Source organism: Parus major, chromosome 2, assembly GCF_001522545.3.
Source record: "Parus major isolate Abel chromosome 2, Parus_major1.1, whole genome shotgun sequence".
Lineage (NCBI taxonomy): Eukaryota > Metazoa > Chordata > Aves > Passeriformes > Paridae > Parus > Parus major.
Window position 1 is genome coordinate 80639656 of NC_031769.1, and position 24012 is coordinate 80663667.

The window sequence follows — 24012 nt, forward strand, 5'->3', positions numbered from 1 at the left end:
AAAAAGCCAATAACATAAAATGTATCTATAACACCTGTATTAGTGATTTCTGACTGGTAAGGAAGAGAAATCTTGACTGAGAAGATCTGTCATTCTGTGTTCAAAAAAGCTTAACTGTAGCATCAGTAATAGTCATAATATAAGTATCAAAATGTCACTATTTGGACTAGGCTGCCTGTTTGTTTCAGGAGGGTAGAAACACTTAAATAAAAAGAATAGCTGTATTATTAAAAAACTCATTGGCAGATTTATTATACTTAAACCCATTGCACCTTTATTTTCAAATAGCATATTAACATCATGCTGTGGTTTAAGGCTGAAAGTGTTTGGGCTACTAAATCAGAGATGGTTCTGCTGAGTTGGAAAGCTCCTTTTCTTACTCTAATTTTTCATGTGAGATTTTTTTCTTAAAGCACACCAACAAAACAAATTTTGTTTTTTTGTTTTGTCTCAGGAGATCAGACATTGACTTCAAAGACAGATTAGGCCAAAGAAGGAAGCAAACAACAACAAAAAATACATTATTTGTTTTGTTGTTGTTGATGCCTTATTGATTCTGGCGATCAGGTTTGGTTTTATTTTTCATAATAACAATCTTTGCAGAGGTGTTTTTTTTGGGCCTGTTCTAATAGAAAGCATTTAAGCATGCTTGATAATGACTGACATGTCAAAATGGCAGAAGTGAGATCTGACAACATTACAGTAAGACTTTCTATATGAGACAATTTCAGATTGATGTAGAGGTTGGCTCTCTCTATTGTACAATAATAAAGTAAATTTTGCTCAGATTGATGCACCTTGGCTGAAATGATAATTTCAGGTAAATTTAATACCTTTTTATAATTCTTTTACAGTTAAGCAACTTGACAGAGATACATGACCAAATCAGTGGCATGGCTCGTTGTCCCTACAGCCCCCACCACAATTCTACTGCTCTTCTAACTTCCAGTGGAGAATTATATGCTGCTACAGCCATGGATTTTCCAGGAAGAGATCCTGCTATTTATCGAAGTCTGGGGACCCTTCCTCCTCTCCGAACTGCCCAGTACAACTCCAAGTGGTTGAATGGTGAGTGCTGATATTCTGTGACACTCATCTTTTTAACTCATGACCATCATATTCATCCTATTGAAATTCCATTCTGAGAATCTGAATGTTTTTGGAGTATTGCTTATTTAATTTGAAAATTATTTTGCTTTTTTTATATACTGTTTTACTACTATAAGTATTATGGAATTTAGTTAATATAGCAGAAGTTTGTAGATGTGCCTTTGAATACATGTCATTTCTGCAGGCATGAGGATGAGATGCACATATAGTGCTCTTACATGGGAAAGCTAAGTCAGCTTTGAGCAGCAGCTTGCATTGAGCATTCTTTTTTGAGTCCCTCAAAAATCTAAGGCAGAAAATAAGGAGTTTAGAATGGACTGAATTCTCCTGACTTTCCCTGCAGGTCCCAGCTTTCACAAGTTGAAAAAGTTTGGCTTTCAAACTGCTTAGGTGGCAGAGTGACATTTTTGACACTTAGTGTAGCCAAAGGAGAGTGAATAGTTTACAAAACATATCATAAAATTTTGTTTAGCAGTCAATTTTTTGTCATGGGTGTTAATCACATGATGAGGATTTCCAGCTGGGAATAGCTGTAAACAGATAGGTATTACTGAGATGTGACAGACCAAGTTGCCATTTTGTTTATTACAAAAAAACAGAAGCAGATTCTTCTAAAACAAAAAATTTTATTAAAAGTAAAGTGTGAAATTATGTATATTATAATTTGCCCATGACTTTTCCAGAAGAAAAAAGCAAAATAAACATAATGCATGTTATGTGACACAACAGTCATTATTCCTACAGTACATTTCATGATAAGATGGGATTATTTTCATGCTGGAAATTAAATACAAATATAAGTCCTTCTAGCTTCAGAACATTCGGTCAGCTGCAAGTAACAGATTTTATTTTGAATATATCAGTTCTCATATAATGTGAATGCTGTATTGTGCTTATACGATCGGTATATTTTTATTTGAATAGTGACCCCATCAGAGGTAGCTCACAGAAATTTGTGACCTTTTCTAATGGTCGGATGATTTTAGAATGTTAATTAACAACAACAAAAAAAAGTCCTAAATTGTGGAATATAATATAATTATTGCAATGCAAAAGAAGCGAGGGGAAAAATGAACTCATTGTGTATATATATATATCCCTGTTCAGGCACCCTTTGTCCACTCAGCTTGCTATTGGAGCTAATTGCTGGGCCACACCTGTTGCTTTTGTCAAAGGGTAAAAGGTCTCCACACAGAATTTGCAGGTTAACTGGGTATTTTTATGCCAAAGGCATGCTAAATTTCACACTAGGCTTCTCTAATTAATCATATTCACTGTATTCACATTTTGTCTATTAATAACTTCAGATGTACTTACACATTCTCTGTTAGAGTCCATTCTGACTCAAAACTGTTTATAATTAAGTTACCAGTAAACTGTAGCCTTTATCTTTGGGGAGGAAGAAAAAGATGAGTTTTATAATTGGAGCCAGATAAAGTAAGTCCCATGAAAGACTGAAAGCAGCCCAGTTAACTGTATTACTGGAAGGAGAAATATTTTCCGTGGTAGCTAGGAGTTGGGGCTTAATCTGCTTGAGTTGGGGATTCATCTGCTTTTATGTCAATTTGCATCCTTTTATGATTCAGTGCCAAGAAACTACATTAGATTTTCAGTGTTTGGATTGAAAGGAAGATTTTGCTTCTTTCACTGAGAAAGTAACACAGATTGATAATCTTGTAAGAAAAGTAAGACATCAACTGGAATGGAAGCTCCGTAGTCACTATCTGTTATGCAGCAGTAGCTCACAGTTACTGTAATTCAGCCTCATTTGAGGTGTTCACGTGCATGCATCCATCAGTGTTTCCAGTTCAAAGTTTACCTCAGAAGCACACTGTTTTTTTTCTCACTTAGATTTTCTGCTCTATGAATTATGTTGGATCAAATCAAATAATCTCTGAGGTTGATGGTTGTACTCTGAAATGCAGCTGATTATCTTGTTCTGTGCTTTATTGCTATGCAGTAAAGACATTGTTGATTTTAGTGGCTAGCATAGCAAATTCAGATATCTTCAATCCCATCAGTCAGGCAAAAAGGAAATGCCCATATGCCCTGGCATATTGGTGTTCACTGTACCTTTTGGTGCGGGATCTTGACTTGAAAAGCTCTGAATCTTCATTACAGGTGAAAACGTGTTCCTAATCTTACTTGTCAGAAGGTCTGTAATCACAGGAACAATGATATACCTTGCAAAAGGGGAAAATGGAGCTGATGTATCTGGTGGCTTGGGTGAGATCCCATATTACCATGATGTGATTTCAGGAATCACAGATTTCACAAATAAAATACATTTTCATTGTTGACCCAAGTTCCCCATTTGTTCTGGTTCAGCCAGAATCACATATTTATTATTGGATCCTGCCTTCTACTGGGGGCTTGATAGGCATGGAAGCAATCCACATCAGCTGAGTACATAAGTTAGCAGCTATTTACTGAACATTATTCTGATCAATTGCTTCACATTAGAAGATGAGGGAGAAATCAGGGAACTTTCATTTATGAATTATCAATTTTTGATGCACTCAGCACTCAGTTATTTGGGGGGACAAAGTGTTGTTTAGTTCAGTTAAAAGTATTAATTATTCAGCATATATGTTAAATTAAGCTACATAAGCATGTTGAGAGAATATAACTGAAGGGGAGAAGGAAAATTAATGTGAAGCACCAAGATTTTGAACAGGCACAAATCCAAAAAGTTAGATGGACAGCACAGCAGCACTGCTAACACAGAAACCCTATTTCTGACTGTAGCTAGTTATTGTGGAGCTATCTTTAAGGCTCTCTGAACATAAAATCATTCACCTTCTAGACAACATGCTTCAGGATTTGACTCCCTGAATTTTGTCTGATTTAAAATTTTTTATTGGCAGAAAGGACAGTTCACCAAATGTTACATATATGCACACAGTTCCTTAAAGTTTTTCCTATTTTGGAAAATTTTAGAGTGTGCACAGTCATGTCATCTTCATTGATGGAGGAATGAAGCATCTGGTGGTACTTATTGAACTTAATCTCTTTTAAGATTTATAGTAGTAATCTATTCAGCTCTTGAATATCTCTGAAGAAGATCACCAGCTATTTTTTTTTTTTTTACTTCAGAACTTCCCTCTGCTTTTAGAAAAAAAACCTGGTGTTCTGTTTATCGGTGCTATTTCTGTCTTCCTTGTGCTCCTACAGACAACATCAAATGCAGCTGGCCCAAAGGATGAGGAGGGTTTTAACCGCAGTTGTTATGTGGTTATTATGATCATGCCAAAATTCTGCTCGCCTCCATCACTAGATGCCACTGAAGCACCAGGTTACTGTGGTGGCATGACCTGAGTGCTCACCTTTGTTCAACAGGAGTTGGGCTGCTCACAAAGAATTTGCCAAGTGACAATACAGGGAGAAACAGATGCTGCATTGTCTTCTTGCCAACCATGTCAGTACTTTGTACCTGTGTCACTGTTCTCAAATGGAACATGATCACCCAGAGGAGTTAATGAGGACTGCAAACCAGCTCTCTCCATATCCAACAGCCCAGCTGGCTGCAGGATAGTGAGCCTGCAAATTTGAAATAGAGAACCCAGCTCTCCTTTTGGCCTTTTCTTTTTCCACGTAAAGGAAAATGTAATGCCTGAAGTTACTCACATGAATATATATGCACAAACAGATGAAGAAAGTGGAAAGACTGCTTACCAGTAATTTACTCTGTAAGGTGTCTACTTGTGTTCTGCTGTGTACTCTGTCTTTCTGAATCCATGTTCAAGTGTTTCTGTGTGTAAGAGAAACAATTTGAGGCAATAGAGCACACACTGAGGATTATGTCTAAAGCAGACATCTCTCCCACTGATTTCTTCTCCTGACCAAAGCTGAGCTTCAGACAGCTGCTCAGGTCAGTAAAGGGCAGCATGGTGCTGGAATGTTTTAAATTTCCCTTGTAGTGTTTCATAAGAAGAGTAGTCTACCTTAGCAGTCTGCTTTGAACATTATTAAGTGATAAAAAATAAATTATTCTTTCCTTAAGCTGGCATGCTGTCTGTTTCAGTGTCTTTAAGCTCTCAGTGTAGCAATGTTTAAATCATATTTGGCATTGATATCATATGCTTCTAATTAGACTTTACTGTAGAGTTGATCTGCAAAGTGCAGCAGGGGCAGAATTTGTCATAGTCTGCTCTAGAGAACAGAAGATATGATAATATATGATAAATTTAATAGCTATATTTGCAGTCCACAGGCAGTGTGTTCAGATTGGCAAGGAAAAGCCTTCACTGTTTAAACTTAGAAACCTTTTCTGTAGTCCAGCATTTACAGTTAGTAAAGGCATTTCTCCTTTCAATACACCTCTCTAAGTTACTAAATGTGATCTGATACCTCAGTGTGAAAGTTGGCCTTAGTCTATGTCTGTTTGCTTCTCTCAGCCACTAAAAGGGCAAAACATTAAAAAAAAAGAAAATCCCTGTCTGTTTCATCACACACACACACACACAAAAAAAAAAAACCAAAACCAAAAACAAACCACTATGACATTTGGTTTCATAATTTGTCAAATACCTTCCCTTACTATTGCATGGGTCTCCAACTATCCTGAAATTATTGCAGCTATTTTCTTTACCCTAGACATGCAATGATAGATGCTATAGGAATGTCCAGACTTTTCATCAGTGGGCAGACCACAGATGATTAAAATGTAATCCTCTATCAGATATAGCAATAAAATAAAATTAAAATTAAAAAAAAAAAATAAAAATCAAATCTCTTCCAAATTAGAAGCCTTTTCATCTGAGGAGATGAGTGTTTGCATTGCTCTGCTTTACTGGTAGATATAATATTACCATTTTTCCTCTTGCTGTCCCAAGCATTTGGTTATTAGATATTCTTACTAAAGTGGTTTTTCTGAGATCACTTTCTTAAAAACGCTAATAAAAAGGTTATTAATCCAGAGCATACTTTAAGTTTTCACAAGTAATAGTAAAATTCTTATAAAGGTGGTTTGACTGGTAGTGTTTAATACAGCTCTTAATCAACGTGTATTATTGTTTGTTAGCAGGCTTTTATTAGAACTTTTGCTGCTAGTAGGATGTATAGAGAGAATTTATGGTCTAAGAATAAAAATTAATTCTTTTTAAGGATTAATGGAAATGGCTATAATAATTTAGCATTATCCTTTCATTTTTCTGGGTTTTAATGAAAAGCCTTTTAATTACCTAGTACAAGCTTTTCTTTATTATGTAATATTTCATGTAACTCAAAACCAGTGTGTGCTTGAATGTGCAATGTACTCTTTCAGATAAGAGACCTGACTGAAAATATGCAAAGCATATTCTACCACTTTTTCTTATTTTGCAAGAAGATAAATAATTACATTTCTTTGGCTGTGCCACCTATAAAGTTGGTTCTTTTCTTTTGTGTGTATCATCATTTTACCAGTATCCTAAAATAAGAGTGAAGATATCTGCTGTTTTTGAGACGTGTCCTTAGGCTTCTTCACTGGAGCAGCTACCAGAGGAAAAATTTGAGCAGTTAAGCTGTGTTTTTCCTTTCAAATTCTTCTTCTTTCAAATATTCCTTTCAAATATTTCTTCTCCCTGATGGCAGTGACAGAGTAGGAGAGCAGTAAGTTAATGTTGAGGTGGAGGTCCCTCCCCTGACTTCATTTTTTCAGTGCCAGACTAAGTTATTACAAAACACCTTTATAGCATTTCCTTAACTGTTTAAATGGTAGACAAGAAGCACTACCCATGGAGTTAGGATATTTTTACTTCGTATCTACTCTGGGTAAAATAGCAAGGTCCACCTACCATTTATTAAAAACACTAGGAGGCTATTGAGGGCAGTGTTTTTATATCTCATCTAGCCTGCTTATGCCAATCAGAGAGGCTGAATAAGGAAGGAGGACACTTCTGCAAGCAGATAATCTGTTCCCAAATGTGGAGAGGCACAATAGGAGTGCGAGCCTCATTAGTGCACAAAACTATGATACACAGTGACCCAGAGAGAATGAAAGAACTTAGGACTGAAATGCATCTCAGTTACAGAAAGATGGAAAATTTCAAATTTCAGAGAACATGAACACATGGAAACCAACATTTATCAAAGAAAGGAGGGGACTGAAAGGTTACCTGAATATGAGGAATAATGTCTTTACTGTGCAAGTAACTGCACAGTGGAACACTCTACCCAGAGAGGTTGTGGAATTTCATTCATTTGGGATATTCAAGAATAGTCTGGACACAGTCCTGTCCAATGTACTTTAGGATGACCCGACTTGAGCAGGGAGGTTGGATCGATCACATGACCCTTCTAACCTGACTCATTCTGTGTTTCTGTGTGATCCTGTGACAAATATTGGAGGTAGAGATGGAATTTCAATAGCAGACATACCAAGCCTTAAGGTGAAGGAGGAACAGGATGATTAGGAAATTGGTTTCCTTTTTGTTATTAAAAAAAAAAAAAAAAAAAAATTAAAAAAAAAATGAGCAGGTTGAAATGGATTGATGCTGTCAGTATTCCAGGCACTCTCTCTATCACTCCCCTCCACAGCTGGATGCCAGAGAGAAAATATAACAAAGGGTTCATGAGTTGAAATAAAGACGGGGAGAGATAACTCTCTAAATATCATCATGGGCTAAACAGGCTCAAATTAGAGATATGAATTTAATTTATTGCTAACAAAATCAGAGCAGGATAATGAAAAGTAAAATAAAATCTTAAAACCCTGCACTTTCCCCTCCATGCCTCCCTCCTTCCCAGCTGTGCCTCTTATCCCAGGTGGTGCAGGGAGACAGGGAATGGGGATTATCACCTGAATGGGTCAGTTCATCACCCATGGCCTCTCCATCTGCCCAGGGAGGGGAGTCATTTCCCTGCTGCACTGTGGGGTCCTTCCCATGGGAGACAGTTCACCATTAACTTCTCCAGTATGAGTCCACCCCATAAGCAACAGAACTCCCCATACTGTTATAATGTGAGTCATTCTTCCATGGGGTTCGGTCCTTCAAGGACAAGCTGCTCAAGCATGGGTTCCTCTTTCCATGGGCCTTTCATGGGGTCGCAGCCTCCTCTCAGGTATCCATCCACTCCAGCATGGGGCTCTTCCTTGGGCAGCAGGTGGATTTCTGCATCCCTGTGGAACTCCATGAGCTGCAGGGGCACAGCTGCTTCACTGTGGTCTTCACCTCAGGCTGCAGGAAAATCTCAGCTCTGGCACCTGGAGCACCTCCTGCCCCTCCTTCTTCACTGACCTTGGTGTGTGCAGGGCTGCTTCTCTCACATGCTTTGATTCCTGTCTTCTGTGGCCACAGCTACAGCTGCACAACATCTGTTATCACAGAGGCATTACCACTAATTGGCCTTGGCCAGTGGCATGTCCATCTGTAGGAGCTGCCAGAGATTGCCACAGCTGGACATGGGAAAAGCTTCTGGCAGCTTTTCATAGAAGCCACCCCTGTAGTCCCCCCACTACCAAAGCTTGGCCATGCAAGCCAAATGCACAAGTCTGCAGGGAAAGTCATTTGTCTCCCACCCTGCAAAACTAGAACGGAGAAAAGAAGAAGAATGGCAGAGAACATTTTTGGAGAGAAATGGGTATGCCATCATAACTGGGTTTCATTTTCATACCACAGCTGATTGGCAAAATCTTCTTAAAGAACACTAGTTTCCTGTGTATGTGGAATTCTGGATTCAATTTCAAGTAGCGATCCAAACTTCTGGATCTTTTTCTAGATCCCCATACTCCAAATTTCTAGAGGTTTTGAGTGAGTTAATGAAATTCCTATGTATTTTTTCATCCTTGCCCCCCTGCCCCTGCATACACGGCTTTGTAAGGTGTCTATCCAGTGAATATAGGTGGCAAAATCCACTGAACTCCTGGTGCAACTTTCATATACTTCAATAAGTATTAGGTTAGAGTAAAAGAATAGAAGCCATTCTTTTGACTAATTTTGTCATTAGCAAATTTGCATCAGCAAAATGATATAACAAATTGCAAAGTATTATGCAATGTAAGAACACTTAACCTTGAAAATGAAGGAGATTTATTTGAAATAAACAACAGGAAATAAAACAAGGAATTTTATAATACCATATTGGAAGACAATTTTTCAGAAAATAAATAATTGCATTTCAGAATTTATTAGAGTGCATCAGTAAAAAAATAATGAGTGCATTCACTTTTATGATATGCTGAATTGTATTATAAAATCTATCAGCAATATAAGAGAAGACTGGAAAAAAAAGTTCTGGGATACACAATTTCAGTGTATTTTGCTGTCCTTGCTCTTCCATACTTATAAAATTTTCAATTCAGCAAAAGGAAAATAATTTAAAAGAAATCATGGAGACCTAAGGCATTGCAAAGGAAATAGTCAAAATAGATTGGTAGCCAGCTACTCTATAGCAGGTTGGTTTTTTTAGCATGCATCATAGGAAAAAATAACTATTAATAAATCATTTCCAGCAGTTTCATACAGGGCTTAACATTTTATAGTTCACCTCCTGAAGATGGATATAGCTGTGATGACCACAAGTTATGTATTAGTTTTGAGACATGTAATGCTATAGGCATATTTTACTCTGTGATTAAAAATTGTCCCTAAACCTTCATGAGTAGTGATTCCTTGATCAGCCTAATGCAAGGTGTGTACTTTTTTTCCAACAGCTGCAAAGGGCCACAACTAAATTAATATAGTTAATGAATATGCAGAGATGGCAAAATGCAATTGCAACTGGATTTTGTTGATTATGTTAATAAAATGCAAGGGAATAATATAGGCTGGCACAGTTGAAGCTTAAATTCTTTCCATTACTTTAAGTGTCTGTTTTGAAGAGCATTTCTAGCTGAAATGTGAAGTTTATTCAAAAAAAATCAAATGTATCTTTCTAGAATTCAATGCTACTAAGCATTTCACTGAATGCAATTATTTGGAAGAAATGGGTCTTTAGACATCAACAGTATGGTGTAATTTATTGATCTAGTGAGGTCAGTGAACAAGTTCCAGAGATATGTCATTCAACATTAGAGCATTATCTAGACTTCTAAGATCTTGAATATATTATATATTCATATATCTTTGTGCATCTTATTTTGTGTGCAGATGTACATATATAATCTGATCTGTGTCTAAATTTAAAAAAAATAATATTTTAGCTTTTTTTAACATTAATTTCATTTTTGATTTTGTCTTTAAATGCCTTGACTTCAGATGTGAGTGATCACACCTCACAGGGCAGTCCATGGAAATCACAGCTCTTACTTGCTTAGAGTAGGCTTTGGACCTTTAAATTATTAAGGTTAATTGCTGTTACCTTCTTAAAAAAAATTCGATCATTTCCTGTCATTTGGTTCACTCTGAAAGCAGTAGTGTTATAAATACACTCGAGAGAGTGTTAAAGTTTTAATTAAAGAAAAGTTTTATTAATTATAGCAAGCAAGATAATAAGCAAATCACAGCTCGCTGTCGACCAAGGAAGCAATCTGCTTCTGGCCGTGCTTTCGTGCTTTGTGGCTTTCCTTTTATCTGTTCGGCTCTTCTGATGAGTATCTTCTTCCTGAGTTCTTCTGCACCTGCGTTTTCCAGCCTTCAGGGGTTTCCTGGTCTCCTTCTGCCCTCTTGTGATTGCAAGATCCATCCCTCCTCTGACCTTCTACATTATTTCGCCCCCCTTTTGGAGGTCCAATCTCGGCGGCTTTCTGGAATTCAAAGAATCTCGGCAAGGCCATAATAATTATGCCAACGTCAGTATCAACCTTCAATATAATCTTGATTTTACACTACATAGCATTACAGAACATCATGTTTAGTCGAACAAAAGGGTCTCTGTTTATCACAGTAGCATCCACTAACTATGTAGATTAAGCCATGTTAGACTGCTTCAGAAGAAGTTAAGTTATGAGGATTAAAGAGCACAAGTGAACATTCTTGCTCCTAAATCCAAACAGCAAGAAGAGGCCAAGACTAACTCAGATGCTTTCAGGGAGCTTGTTTAGGATCCTATTTTCCATTTCTATCCACAGAAAAATTCCTGTACAGTTCTTCTCATCCTTTTACCTACTCAGGATGTATCCAGACCACTAAATAAAAAAGGCCTAGGAAATTAGCTTATGCATGACACCTTTGGCAGAGGGAAAGGGAGAAAAATCTAAAGGGAATCATTGTGTCTTCCTGTTAAGTGCTTTCACATTAAGAATAGAGACTGTGCTCCCCAAAAGATATAGGTTTGTCTCCAATCCTCAGAAAAATGATCATATTATTTCTGGTTGAAGCATTATCTTGGCTTCATATAGTTGAGTTGTCTTTTTTTGCAGTAACTTAGAAGAGTCTGTGGGGAAATATCCTTGTTGAGCAGTTATGCTGCTTTATGAAAGAAAACGGTGGATTCCCAGGATTTGTGCTGAATAAGCAAACTTAAGAAATAGCAGAGTAGTGCGTTTGCCCAGGGGTAGTACTAATTAGCCTCCCAGTGCTATCAGTGCTTGGGTTTCTGTTCTGTGTAGCCCTGGTCCATGATGTACACCCGAGATATTTTTTGGGTCACATCAACAAAGTAATTTTCTTGCTTTCTTGATTCCGCTGGTTCAATTTAATTTGAGAAAGTCTAGTCAGCCTGACATGTCCATAAATTGAGTATATAAAAAATCCTATAAAGGTCATATACAATACTTGTGACATTATTACAGGTTGACATTCTTGTACTAACTGTATTGTGTCACATACCAGAATCTTTGCACTTGTGGTGATCTGATAAATCAGAAATGAGATGTGTTTGCCCTTCCGAGAACTATTTGCAAAATCATCATGAAACAAGATTCACTTCATTTGCTGCATTAAAAACTTACATGGTAAGGCCTCCATGTCAACAAATGGCCCTTCACAGCACAATATTTGGACACATAAGAACATAATTTTTCCGAGCTGAGTAGCTACTTTTTCCTTTGAAGTTTTGAAGTGACCCTGTTCATTTTTCCCAAAGAGAGAATGAAATAAACAAAGTCTGTCTGACATGATAATCCTTCCATAACCACTGAATTCCCTAGGGTAACTCTGAGTTTATTTCTTTTAATGCAAATGAAAACATTTTTCACAAGTTTCAGCAACAGGTCACAATTTCATCAGTTCATAATCAACAAAGTGTAGGTGTTTGCAGATGTATATATGGTTTCTCAGTTTTGAAACTATGAAATATGAGTACTAGGTATTTTTATACATGTATTATGATTATTAGTGCAACTTTAAAATACTGTCTTTTGAAAGGTTGATTTTCAAGAACTCTGAATACCTTCTGAATGCATTTCAAATTATTTTTACTGCTATAGATTGTGATATTTGTTTTATTTTTGTAATTCATCATTCTTTACACTGAGTGCTTCCAATAGTGTTTTTTTAACTCTGCAGTGAGATCCTGTGGTGCCAATGTAGAGATCTTTTTATATCAGTGGGCCTCCAGTGAGAAGTATTTTCAGGCCTGATTGCAGGGCAGGGCCTCCTTCTTTAATGTTTGTAAAAAATGTTTTTTTAGGTGGATCAAATTAACTGAGTATTTGCGCAGTAGGTTTTTGAAGCTTTTGAAGCCTTCGAAGCAAAATCTCTATTGTAATGAAAGTTTTATGCAGATGTGGAATGAAGATTTAAGTTTCTAGTAGGGTTAACATTACTAATAGTTTCATTCTTGCATGTCGTCAGTATGATTTTATTTCTTATGATATCATAAGTCCTGTCCACCTAATTTTCCTTTTTTATTCCTTTTTTTTAAGGGCACAAATGCACTGGTAGTATGTCACTCTGAAAATTAAATCTTCTGATAATGTTTTCATAGTTTTAGTTACTTTCCCATGAAAGTCCTATAAACATAAGTTGCTTATCACATTCCTTCTAAGAAACGTCTTTTGATGGACATTTTGCATGACCAGTGTGTTTCGGAATGCGGTTACGTAAATTATCCAATCCCTGGTCATTGTTGAGAATCTATAAATACTGGAGTCAGAGAATAAAGTGACGGGGTTTTGTTCTGACACTAAGAGTGATCGTGTGAATAATTTTGTGTCCTTTAGTGACAGTAGTATGTAATTGATGAAGGCTCAGGGCACCAACAAGTTCTTAAAATTGTTGGGTTGTGATCTGCCAACAAAAGACCTGTGCCACTCTGAATGTGGAGAAAATATGGTGTTCCAGACTGCTCTCAAATAAGCACTTCATAAAACAGAGAGTGAAAGTTACAGGCAGAAAGCACTATTGGATCTGCTCAGCTTCATATACCTAAGTCAGATCATAATCACTGCTGCCAAAAACCTGCTCTAGGAGCTCTCAGCACAGCATAGAGATGGAAGTAGCACAAGAGGCCACACTAGCCAGGATCTGGTCTGTCTTTAAAAAGGGTTTTCTGACAGTTTGGACTGCTGTAAGGCAGTGCCAGCTTGCTTGCTTACCTAGTGCCACTAGTGCCCCCCCCGCCCCCGAGTTCTGAAAGGTTTGAGATACTCCTATAAAATGCTTACTTTGAATTAAAGCAGTCTTTTTCTCTTATACAATAGTGCTGTCAAAAAATGTTCACCTATTAATTTTATTTGAAGTGCTTCCTCACAACAGATGTTTTTAAAATAGTCTGGTTTATTTGTTTTCCCAATTAAAAAAATGGAAATGAGAAACAAGTTTTCTTGTTTCTCAGAGGTATCAGTGTTCTAAAATGGTTCCTGGCACTAGTGGGGCTCTTCTTCACAAATTTGTGTATCAAATTTATTTTTCCTTTAAGAACTTATCAAGTTGTCAGCTTCTTCTAAGGTCATGGACTTCCCTCAGTTTTAGTAATCCTTACAGGAAATGGGCCATATGTTTATTGTCTTTGGTATCCACTGTTCCTTTCTATCTTTTCTTTCAAGAAGTATTGTCATCTGTTGCTTTCCAGATTATTTTTTACATTCTCTAATTTTTCTCTAATTATATTTATTTTATATATTCTCTAATTTCTCCTTCATCATTGACAGGTTTTTTGATCAGTTTTCAATCATTTTTTTAAAGAAAGAAAAAATAAATCTGTAATGCTCTCAAAAGCATTAAGCAAGATAGGGTTGAAATGCAGTTATCATCAAATATTCCTGTGAGAAAAGTTCTCTTTTCTTTCAGTTACAGCCTCTGAGCACATTTTTAGTCACCATCAATTACAACCCGTTATCCTGCTAATCTGGAGTAATGGCATGGTGGCAAAGCAGAAATAAAGTTAAAAGATAAAGCAATTACATTGTGAGAATTCACTGTGCCCTTATGTGAAGAATGAAAACTCCAAAACACTTTTGATGGTGGAATAAAATGAGCTGGGCCAAGGTTGCCCAGCACAGTCATATTGTAAACACCTAGAGGAAAACCTGTCAGGCCTGGTTTTCCAGGTCATGGTTTGACCACAGATGGCAGTTTGGCTTTTTGTGCTGGTGGGGTGGTGTGAGAAGGAAAAGGCCTTGGCTCAGTGTAAGCGCTGCACAACAATAACAAAAACATCCCTGAATTACCAGCACTGTTTCCAGCACAAATCCAAAACACAGTGCCATGCTAGCTACTATGAAAAAAACTCTATCCAGCCAACCCCAGTGCATCATGATCATGTATCTCATAATCCCAGCTGGACATGAGCTAGCCTATTCAGGTGTCATGGTGCCATATCCCTAAAGGATATTTAAAAGTGTGTTTATCTAAATATAATGCTTGAAGATAAATCCAACTTCCACATTAGTACAAGTGCATGTATCACAAGAAGGCAATAAATGATCTTTCCTTTTGTTATTTTCAGAACCAAATTTTGTGTCATCTTATGACATTGGGAAATTTACTTACTTCTTCTTCCGGGAAAATGCAGTGGAACATGACTGTGGGAAAACAGTTTTCTCTCGTGCTGCCCGAGTGTGCAAAAATGATATTGGTGGTAAGTTTGTGCTGGAGGATACCTGGACTACCTTCATGAAAGCTCGTGTGAACTGCTCTCGTCCTGGAGAAATTCCATTTTACTATAATGAACTTCAGAGTACTTTCTTCTTGCCAGAACTGGACTTGATCTATGGGATTTTTACAACTAATTTGTAAGTAAACTGAATGATATCTTTTATTTTCTTGCTCTTTGTGACAAAAAAACCTAGAACTTCTGAGCTACCCTTTTCTGCATATGCCAAGTAAACATAAATTCAAACTGTTTTGCCCAATCCACTGGTTTCTGTGAACAAGTATCAGTTCCAAATGTTTCCCACATGAATTGTTGAAAACAGGAGAGAAGGAATAAATTCTTAATATTCCCTTACTGCAGGGAGCTAGTTGTGTTTATTCTGTCATATTTTTCACTTATTGTTAGAAAGTAATTAATTTTTATTTTTACTATTTTAATATGTAAATGCATTCTGTATTTATAAAATAAATCATTTATAATTGTAATGTGACATGTTCGTGATTTTGACATGATGGAATTTGACCATGTTATAAAGAACTCATCTTTACCCAAAACAGCACAAGAGGCACTCTTATGTGTTTTAATTTAGTCCTAACATATTCTTATGTGAGTTTGAAGGTCAAACCAAGAATTTAACCTAATTTTAAGTGAACCTGTTTTATCAATAAGGTAAAATTAAAGGAAAAAATAGAAGTACAAATTGATCTTTAAAATTCACATTTGTTAAATATTAAAAAGTTGGATGGACATAGAAAAAAAAAGAGACATTTACCTCAGAAATGTCCTTTGTAAATTTACAAATTTACATGACTGGTGCTCAAATGGTGCTCATTGAGAGCAGCCTCTGTGTTATGAATGTGCAGCCCAATGTTCAGACCACTGGAACAATTTCCAATTTTGAGTTCTATTTCTCTGACCTTCTTGTACTGTCTTGCTGTGTAAATCAGTTTTGTCTAGAATTTTAAAAGGTCCTTGGATACCAAACACATAGGTAAGGTACCCTTGAACACAGAGATACATACCTTTTATAAATCTCCATTAACCAGATGGAAATATTTACAAGTTAATGCCAAAGAATTATAATCCCTGTGCATTCTAGACAGTGAGCATGAATTCAGGCTCATTTAGGCATCTTCCAGACTCAATCTCATCCCTAGGCTGGAAGGCGGTGAACAAGACTAGTCATGAGATGCTTGCACCAGGATGTGGCAATTCCTAACTCGTGACATTGGATGATGAGCTCAGCCTGTTTCTGCAATGTAGTAATGTAGGGAATCTAAACACTGTTTATCTAAAGAGAATAACAGAAACTTTGAGATTACTGGGGATAAGAAAATTTGCTGCTGTTTTGATCAGTACTTTGGATTTTGTTGCTCTGTTTTCCTAGTTAGTTCATATAATAAAAGACAGGTATTTGTCAGGTAGCAACCACATACACTGTTCAATCAGATCTTTCTTGAGAAATCAAAGTAGCCTAGACATGTACCTACCATGAAAAGCCTGAGCAGAGGAATTCTGCTCTAGAAAATCCAGGGGACTTTAACCAAGAAAGGGGAATGGTGTTCCTGGTGCTTCCTGGCTCTCCTGAAAATGGACTTGCTGTTGTTAAGACTACTTTTGCCTCATGAAACATGAAACATGACTCATTGAAACATTTCTCTAACAGCCAAACTTGCACCTGTTATATGTGGTTGACTATAAAGTCCACTACAGTCACTGCTTCATGAAAAAGCTGATTTTGTTTCTTTCAGACTATCAAAAAAAATCTGTAAACATGAGTCTCATGCCCTTGGTAGGACTTCTTGTGTCACTGTTGTTGGAGACAGGAATGCAACATACACATGCTGAGATCTTGCAGAAACAGCCAGATTTTATTCTCAGGCAAACCTTTTCTATAGGGCTTTCAAATTTCCCTTCTTAGAGTTGTGATTGGTTAAAGATCTAAACTTTGCCTAGCTTACTGGCCAATGACATGGGTGCATCTGAGCTTCAAAGGGATTGGCTGAGGTCCTCTGTTTGAACTTGAAATCATCCTATCAATAACATGTCCCATACTTGGGGACTTGTTTACTTCTAATGAGGGAATGAGCTAGCTGGTTGAATAAGTGTCTGTCACGGCTAAATTATCTGTGCAGCCACAGCCCAGCTATGGCTGTCACAGTCATGAAATTCAAGAAAATACTGGTAAAGTTAATTATATTAGTGAGATGCATTTAATGATATAAGCAAGGATTTGTCAGCTCAAACAATGATTGATTCTGCAGAAGTTGTAAGCATGGAACTTCAAGATGTGGGCTTCCTTTGAAATAAGGGAGACAAACATAAAAAAGCAAATTGCTCTTTGGTCCTGGTGTTTAATCCTTGTATCCTAACTCTTTTCAGTTGTTGGGTTTTTTCCCCCATCATTATGGAGTTTCTATAGTATGTTTTCTTAAGCCCTGTGTGAATTCTGGCTAAGCTTTTAAAAAAAAAAATAGGGAAAAAAAAAAAAAAGAGAAAAGAAAAGAAAGAAGAATGCTGTGTGGATGAACTTACAGCAGTTCTAGCTGCAGATCTGTGTGATTGAGACCTTCATTATTTATTCCATTATCTCAAAATGAGGAAAAGAACAATGCAGCTTTCCTTATTAGGAGCTTTCATATTTATTAAATTATATTCTTTACATTATGCAGAATTACTTTTTTGCCTTGTATATCACAATTTAAGGCAAACCCAGGAAACTGTGTGTTTAGTCCAGCTGCCATTTATTGATGTTTATTTTTTTAACATGATATTTTGTAAGCAGTCAAAGTTGTTTGCTCTTGATGAATTTCTGCAACTTGCATTCTTATTGCTGTACATCATCTCTTGGAAAACACTGCTTTTGTGGATGTGTCTTTTCCAGGGATTCCATAGGATCTAGAGACATACCACACATAGAAAACCTTTACTTATGTAATGCAGTCATTTGTTGTATGGAGAAAACTTGATTGAACCCTGAGAATAATATCCTCCTGAACTTTGTACCTGGAAAAGTGCATGTGATTATGTGTGGAAGTGTAGCAGTATTAGAAGTACAGTATGGTATTAAAGCAGCAGCAGAAAGTAGGAAGTTCTGAGTTTTTCCCCACAGCAGTTTCTTGGTAAGGCTGGCAAATATTTTAAATGCAATGACTGTGCTAAATCAGCTCAACATATAGCATTATTTTGAGATATATATATATATATATCCTGGCTGATCATATCTGCTTCATTAATTACTTGAAGGATTGAAGAGTTTTTATTTGTTTGTTTATTTATTTATTTATTTATTTATCAGCAATTTTACTTCTTAATGTTATTACGTAGGTTAATGTATTTATTTCCTTCACAGGAACAGCATAGCAGCCTCAGCAGTTTGTGTTTTCAATTTGAGTGCCATAACTCAGACCTTTAATGGACCCTTCAAATACCAGGAGAATTCTCGCTCTGCTTGGCTTCCATATCCCAATCCTAACCCTAATTTTCAGGTATGGATACGTGGGAGAAGATCAATATTTTATGTGGGCGTTCCTCAAAGTACTGTATGGTTCATAAAGTATAAATCCAGTTTTGCACTGTTGTAGCCTAAGACCTTAAAAAAACACTGAAATAAAAAAAGTGCTTTGAAGACCCTCTTGTTTCAACGTATTTAATTTTAATTTATCCTTCCACAAAATAATTTGGATTGAAAAGCAGATGTACTTTGAAGGTTAGGAGTAAAAAGGCTTAACTTCAGTCTTCTGTCAAAATAAAATATTATAGTTATCTGTCAAGGTGACATTAACTCCTGTCTGAAGTATGATCAAACTGCTATTATTTGTGTATTTGTGTTATTAGGACTTAAAAAATGGAATGGTGTCTGGCAGAAAAAAGAAAGTGAGAGGGAGGTGGTAAAGGAGGAGTGGTCATAATTTTGTTTATTTTCATGTGCAAGGTGGTCCATACTCCTTGAAGAGTCAGATTAAAAGAATTTGTGAATATGTTCTGCCCCTCATTTGAATTTGTTGGCCTCAGAGGGTGCAATAATCTGTAGCTGGCTGACAGCATAAAACCAATTAGTCAAGGTGGGTCATTTAGAGGAACTCTACAAAAAGAAAGGGGTATTTCAGTATGCAGACATGCATTGTTTTCATCTTTTGCATAGTCACCACTCCTACTAGGACAATTTTAATGAGTGTGCTTCTTGCAAGAAAGATGGAAGAAAAAGTATCATTAATGTAGTGATTAACAACAATAGCTTTTCATCAAGATATTTAAGTGTAGTCACCTCTACCCACCTTTCACCCTCCCTTAATCTCAATGCAATTTCAGAAGTTCATGTCTGCTTCAGGAACAGCCTTCCCTAGCTTGTAAGAATCGTAAGATCTTTGCTAGCATGAAGAAAATCACCCATTTGGGATTGTAGGTAATTTTAATTACTTCCTGATCTATGCAAATGAAGGAAAATAAGGCACAGGTTACAGGCTAGAGCCACATTACCTTTCCTAAGTAGTATGTTTGTCATCAGCCAAGTGACAAGATTCTAAGTACACCAGAAGCCTGTAGAAGGCTGTATTTGTATACAGCTTTTCTCCTGTTGTAGAAGTTCTTGTATTGTCAAAATAGTGATAGGAAGAGGATCTAATGCTAAATTTTTGGAGGAGAAAGCCTGAAAAAATGCTTTTATGTAAAATTCTTATCACCTTTCTGACAATGTACGCATATCTAATAAAACTTATTGAACTTTCCCTACAAACTTTGCATTAATGTGGTGTTAATTAATGTGAGAGCAGCCCATACTGAATGGTACTTGCAAAGAAAGATGACAGCATGATAGCCGTGTAAAAACAGTTTTAGTCTCTGCTGTACTTTTAGTGTATGTCTCCAAGTCCCAGTCAAGAGAGGTGATGAAATTTATTTTTTAGATACCTCGCTGATTGTAATACAGCTGATACTTCATCTAATTTACAAGAAAGGTGACTACGGTTGTATCATATCTCACTGAGCCACAAACAGCTTTGAAGGTAGAGCTGGGGTTAAAAGCTGTAATGTGGCGTTTTATAACACAATATTGAAGGCAACTGATGTTAACTGATCTTTAGGTATCTCTAATGATGTCCAGCTTCTCTTCTTTTGCCAATGCTGCTTTTTATTCCCTTGAATAACTTTCTGCTATGTTTCTGGCTCCATAGCTGCAGCAGTGATGCTTACTAGAAGCTAGTCTAATGCTTAGAACTTTAACTGTTTTCCGTAACTTGACTTTGTGACTTTGGAGTACACATCTCACATCTCAGTCATCTTAATTGACTGAGTCATTGGTTTCCTTCCAAGAAAGGACTTTTCTTTTGTAGAGTCCTTATGATAAAGGATAAGAAGTTCTGTTTGTTTAGTCCCAGAAGTAGTTTTATCCTCTGAGTATTCACCTACTCTGTAGCAACAGAGAGACGTATGTGATTTGAATGAAGACTACTGCTGTGTAGATATAGTTACATCAGACCTTGTATTTCTGAGGCTAGATTGCATTAATGAAATATTTTCCATTTTAGAATACTACTGGAGTCCCAGTTTTCAGGAACGTTGTTTTCTTCTGAGATCATTACTTTTCTCTTTAGACAGGGAAATGTCTATCATAAGACCAAGGACCATTTGCACTTCAGTGTACTATGAGTATTGAGCTAGAATTTTTCCTACTTGATAGATCCAGACAACTTCTTGGGAGTGGTTTATTTTTTTCACTGGTCTGACATACAGGGCAAGTAACTGTTTCCTGCCAGTTGTTAATTTATCATTCTTCATCATCTGATCTCCCCATTATGAAATAATTTGTTTTTACTATTTTTAGCATTTGTGGATTTGGAAAAATTACTCAAATTTGGACTGAAAATATGGTAATATTAAAAAAATAATTGGTATGGTTTTGCACACTATTATTTTGCTCATGCTGTAATTCATGGCATGATTTATGACATAGTAAAGCAGAATTTAAATGGTGACTTAGTTATGCCTTTCACATCACCCAAATATTTGATAAATGTTGTGAAGTAGTGCTTTACTTCTCTGATGCAACTATGTTTGAGTAAACATGTGAATGTACATATATTCCCATACATTAAGAAGCTTTCTCTTTTGTGTCCTCAGTTGAACACAAATACGTTGAAATTAACTCCCACTTATTTTGCCTTGTTTATTTGTGTTTGAAACTTTTTTATGCAGCTCGTGGATGTTCTCCTGTAAGAAAAGAGCACACTTTTCAGATTTAAAATATGGTCAGTTTTAAAGAAAAAAAAAAAAAAGTCTTTTCAATGGATAATATTTAATAGAGCTCTCCACTGTCCATTTTTGCTACTTAAGACAGCGTCCTAAGAAGCTTCTAGAACTGCATGGGATTCCTGTCAGAACTTGTCTGTATTAGGACTTGAGGTTTCCTTTGAAAATTTGTTAAGTCTTCAGCACTGAGGTCTTTGAAAATTATAAAGAAAACTAGTCAGAAAATCTGTTGCATATAGGTAATACCTTACAAAAAGAAAGACCTTGTAAAAATATAGTTTAAGCCCCACTACTCTGGCTAAGCTAGCAGCTAGCTTCTAAGTTGCCATGTGAAAAAAATTATGAGAATGAGAATCACTTAGCAAAACAATCTATTCTGGTAACAAAACAGTTCACACCTGCAAAAACAAGAAAGATTTCACACCTGCAAAAACAAGAAAGATCCCATGGGAGTCAGTGAGCAAAATATGTAAACTATCCAGGAATAGAGAGATTTGATGGACATGTAAAATGCCATTAACTAACCAATGAATTGAGTGGCAAGAAAGTTATGAGCCAATTAGTGTAAAATGCAAGGTCTTGGAAAACTGTATAAAAATGGGCTGCAACATTAAAGATTGGCTTTTCTGCATGAAGAAACTGAGTCCCATCTGCTTGTATTACGACAAAAATAATTTGGTTTTCTGAATGGTAGTTTTTCTCCCTCCTGCCCTGTGAACATAGGATACAGCAAAATATTTCCATAATCCATTTGTGCTGGTCAGTCTGGTGCTCTTCCATATTGTTATTTTGAATTATTCTCTTTATTGTTATTATATATATTATATATATATATATATGTATATATAGTTATTTTTAATTAGAATTAGGGAGCCTCCATAGTAGTGTCTTAGAAAAACTGAGCTTCCTGAGTCCTTGGACAGTCTGGGTAGCACCAAAATGGGACCTGAAAGTTGAATTTTACATTGTTATTACAAATATGATCTTGCTTTTATTTTCTTTGCTATAAATCAGAGAGTAAATCCACTGTTATTGTTGGCACATATAGTCATGCTACATTTCTGTTTTTACAGTGTGGCACCATGGACCAAGGTTTGTATGTAAATCTGACTGAGAGAAATCTTCAAGATGCACAAAAATTCTTCTTAATGCATGAGGTTATTCAACCAGTTATACCAATTCCTTACTTCATGGAAGACAACAGCCGATTTTCCCATGTGGTTGTGGATGTTGTGCAGGGGAAGGACATGCTTTTCCATATCATCTATCTTGCCACAGGTATGAAATTTCATTGCTGTGGTAACTGCAAAAGTTTATGAGTTCTTTGAGTTTTAGTGCTCTGTTAATTACTGTTGCTCTATTAGGAATGACAAGAAGAACGACACAGACTCTCTAAGGTCAATCAGGAGAATTTCTCACGGTTTATTGCTTTAGATCTTTTTTATAGACCAATACAAGAAAAGTACAGGAAAGAAACTCTTATTGGCTAGTAAACTAACACATCACCATCATTGGTCAGTGGGGTACACCACCCCTCGACCTTCTCTTGCAAGAAAACAAGGAACAGACAAACAGCACCTGCAAGGCTGTTTTCTGTCTCTGAGGATTGTTTTAATTCCTCCCCATGATTTCCCAGGCCACTTTCTCAGGCAAGACTGAGAAAGCTATGCGGCCTGCAATTTCCACAGGCACCGTGTTCTCTGTTTCACAGTTGGCATCCATAAATTACTTGTGAAATACATGTGCAGCATCTTGAATATCATCTTTTCCTCTTTGACACAATCACCTAAGTCTATCTTTTATATTTTCTGAGTAGATTAATTTAGCCATGACAATACGTTTTATGTTATTTTGTGAACTCCAGTTTTGGTGTCTGTTTCCTATTCTCCTTTGAAGCTGTGAAGTTTGTACTGTCTTGAAGTAATGAAACATTGGAAATTTTACAAACAAGACTTTCCAGTTTTCACTGTCTTTTGTTCTTTTTACTTAGGTAAGGGTACAAACTTAAAATCCCAAGATAAAATTGTTTAGGACCCTCTGATAAAAAAGTAACTTCATAAATAACAAATACAGATAATGCTATTTATATTTCTGAATTTTTTAACATGTGTATTTTATTAACTTTCCTTTTCATCTCATTTTTGAGATGTTCATTATGTTGTATTATACCCTGTCTCATTATTTTCCCATTTATATGTAAGCATAGAAGTGAAAGAAGAACAACCCTCCACCTTATATTGCTTTGGTTATAGCCATTGCCTTCTTGGTTCAAAATTTCAATCTTCTTAAAAATAGTGAGGGTATTGGAGAACTGCTTTTGCAGAACAAGGATGTCCCCAGCTGAGACTGAAATACTAGATTGGACTACTATGTTCAAAGCTTCATGGTATAAAACTTAGGATAGTTTTTAAATACTTGGGCCTATGCACATTGATAGGGAATAGCTCATCCAAGCAAAGGTTTGTTAATGTTCAGTTTGTCTCATTGCGCTCCTCGAAAGCTGGGCAGTTACAGAAAAGCTTTTGATAGGTTAAAATGATGCTTGGATTTGACCAGTTCTAGTCAAAACAGTCTGGTGGTTGGTAAATCAGTTCATTTGAAGTTAAATCATGTCAATACTAAGTGGTGTTTGTATTGTACAGGCCTCCTGATATTTGTATTTCAGGCCAAACCTGAATTAAAGAATCGTGCACTGATTTGGTTTTATATGAAGAGACTATCACTGCATTGTGGGACATTTACATTATTTACAGTCTT

General features: G+C 36.4%; 1 protein-coding gene across 1 annotated transcript in view; it reads left to right on the forward strand.

Moving 5' to 3' along the window:
* Window positions 1–24012, forward strand: part of SEMA5A (semaphorin 5A) — a 233479-nt gene that overhangs the window by 80044 nt on the left and 129423 nt on the right. Inside the window, exons 6-9 of the mRNA XM_033519333.1 lie at window positions 855–1068; window positions 14863–15148; window positions 18362–18497; window positions 22329–22533. Coding sequence (XP_033375224.1) covers window positions 855–1068; window positions 14863–15148; window positions 18362–18497; window positions 22329–22533 — 841 coding nt within the window. The remainder of the gene's footprint in view (window positions 1–854; window positions 1069–14862; window positions 15149–18361; window positions 18498–22328; window positions 22534–24012) is intronic.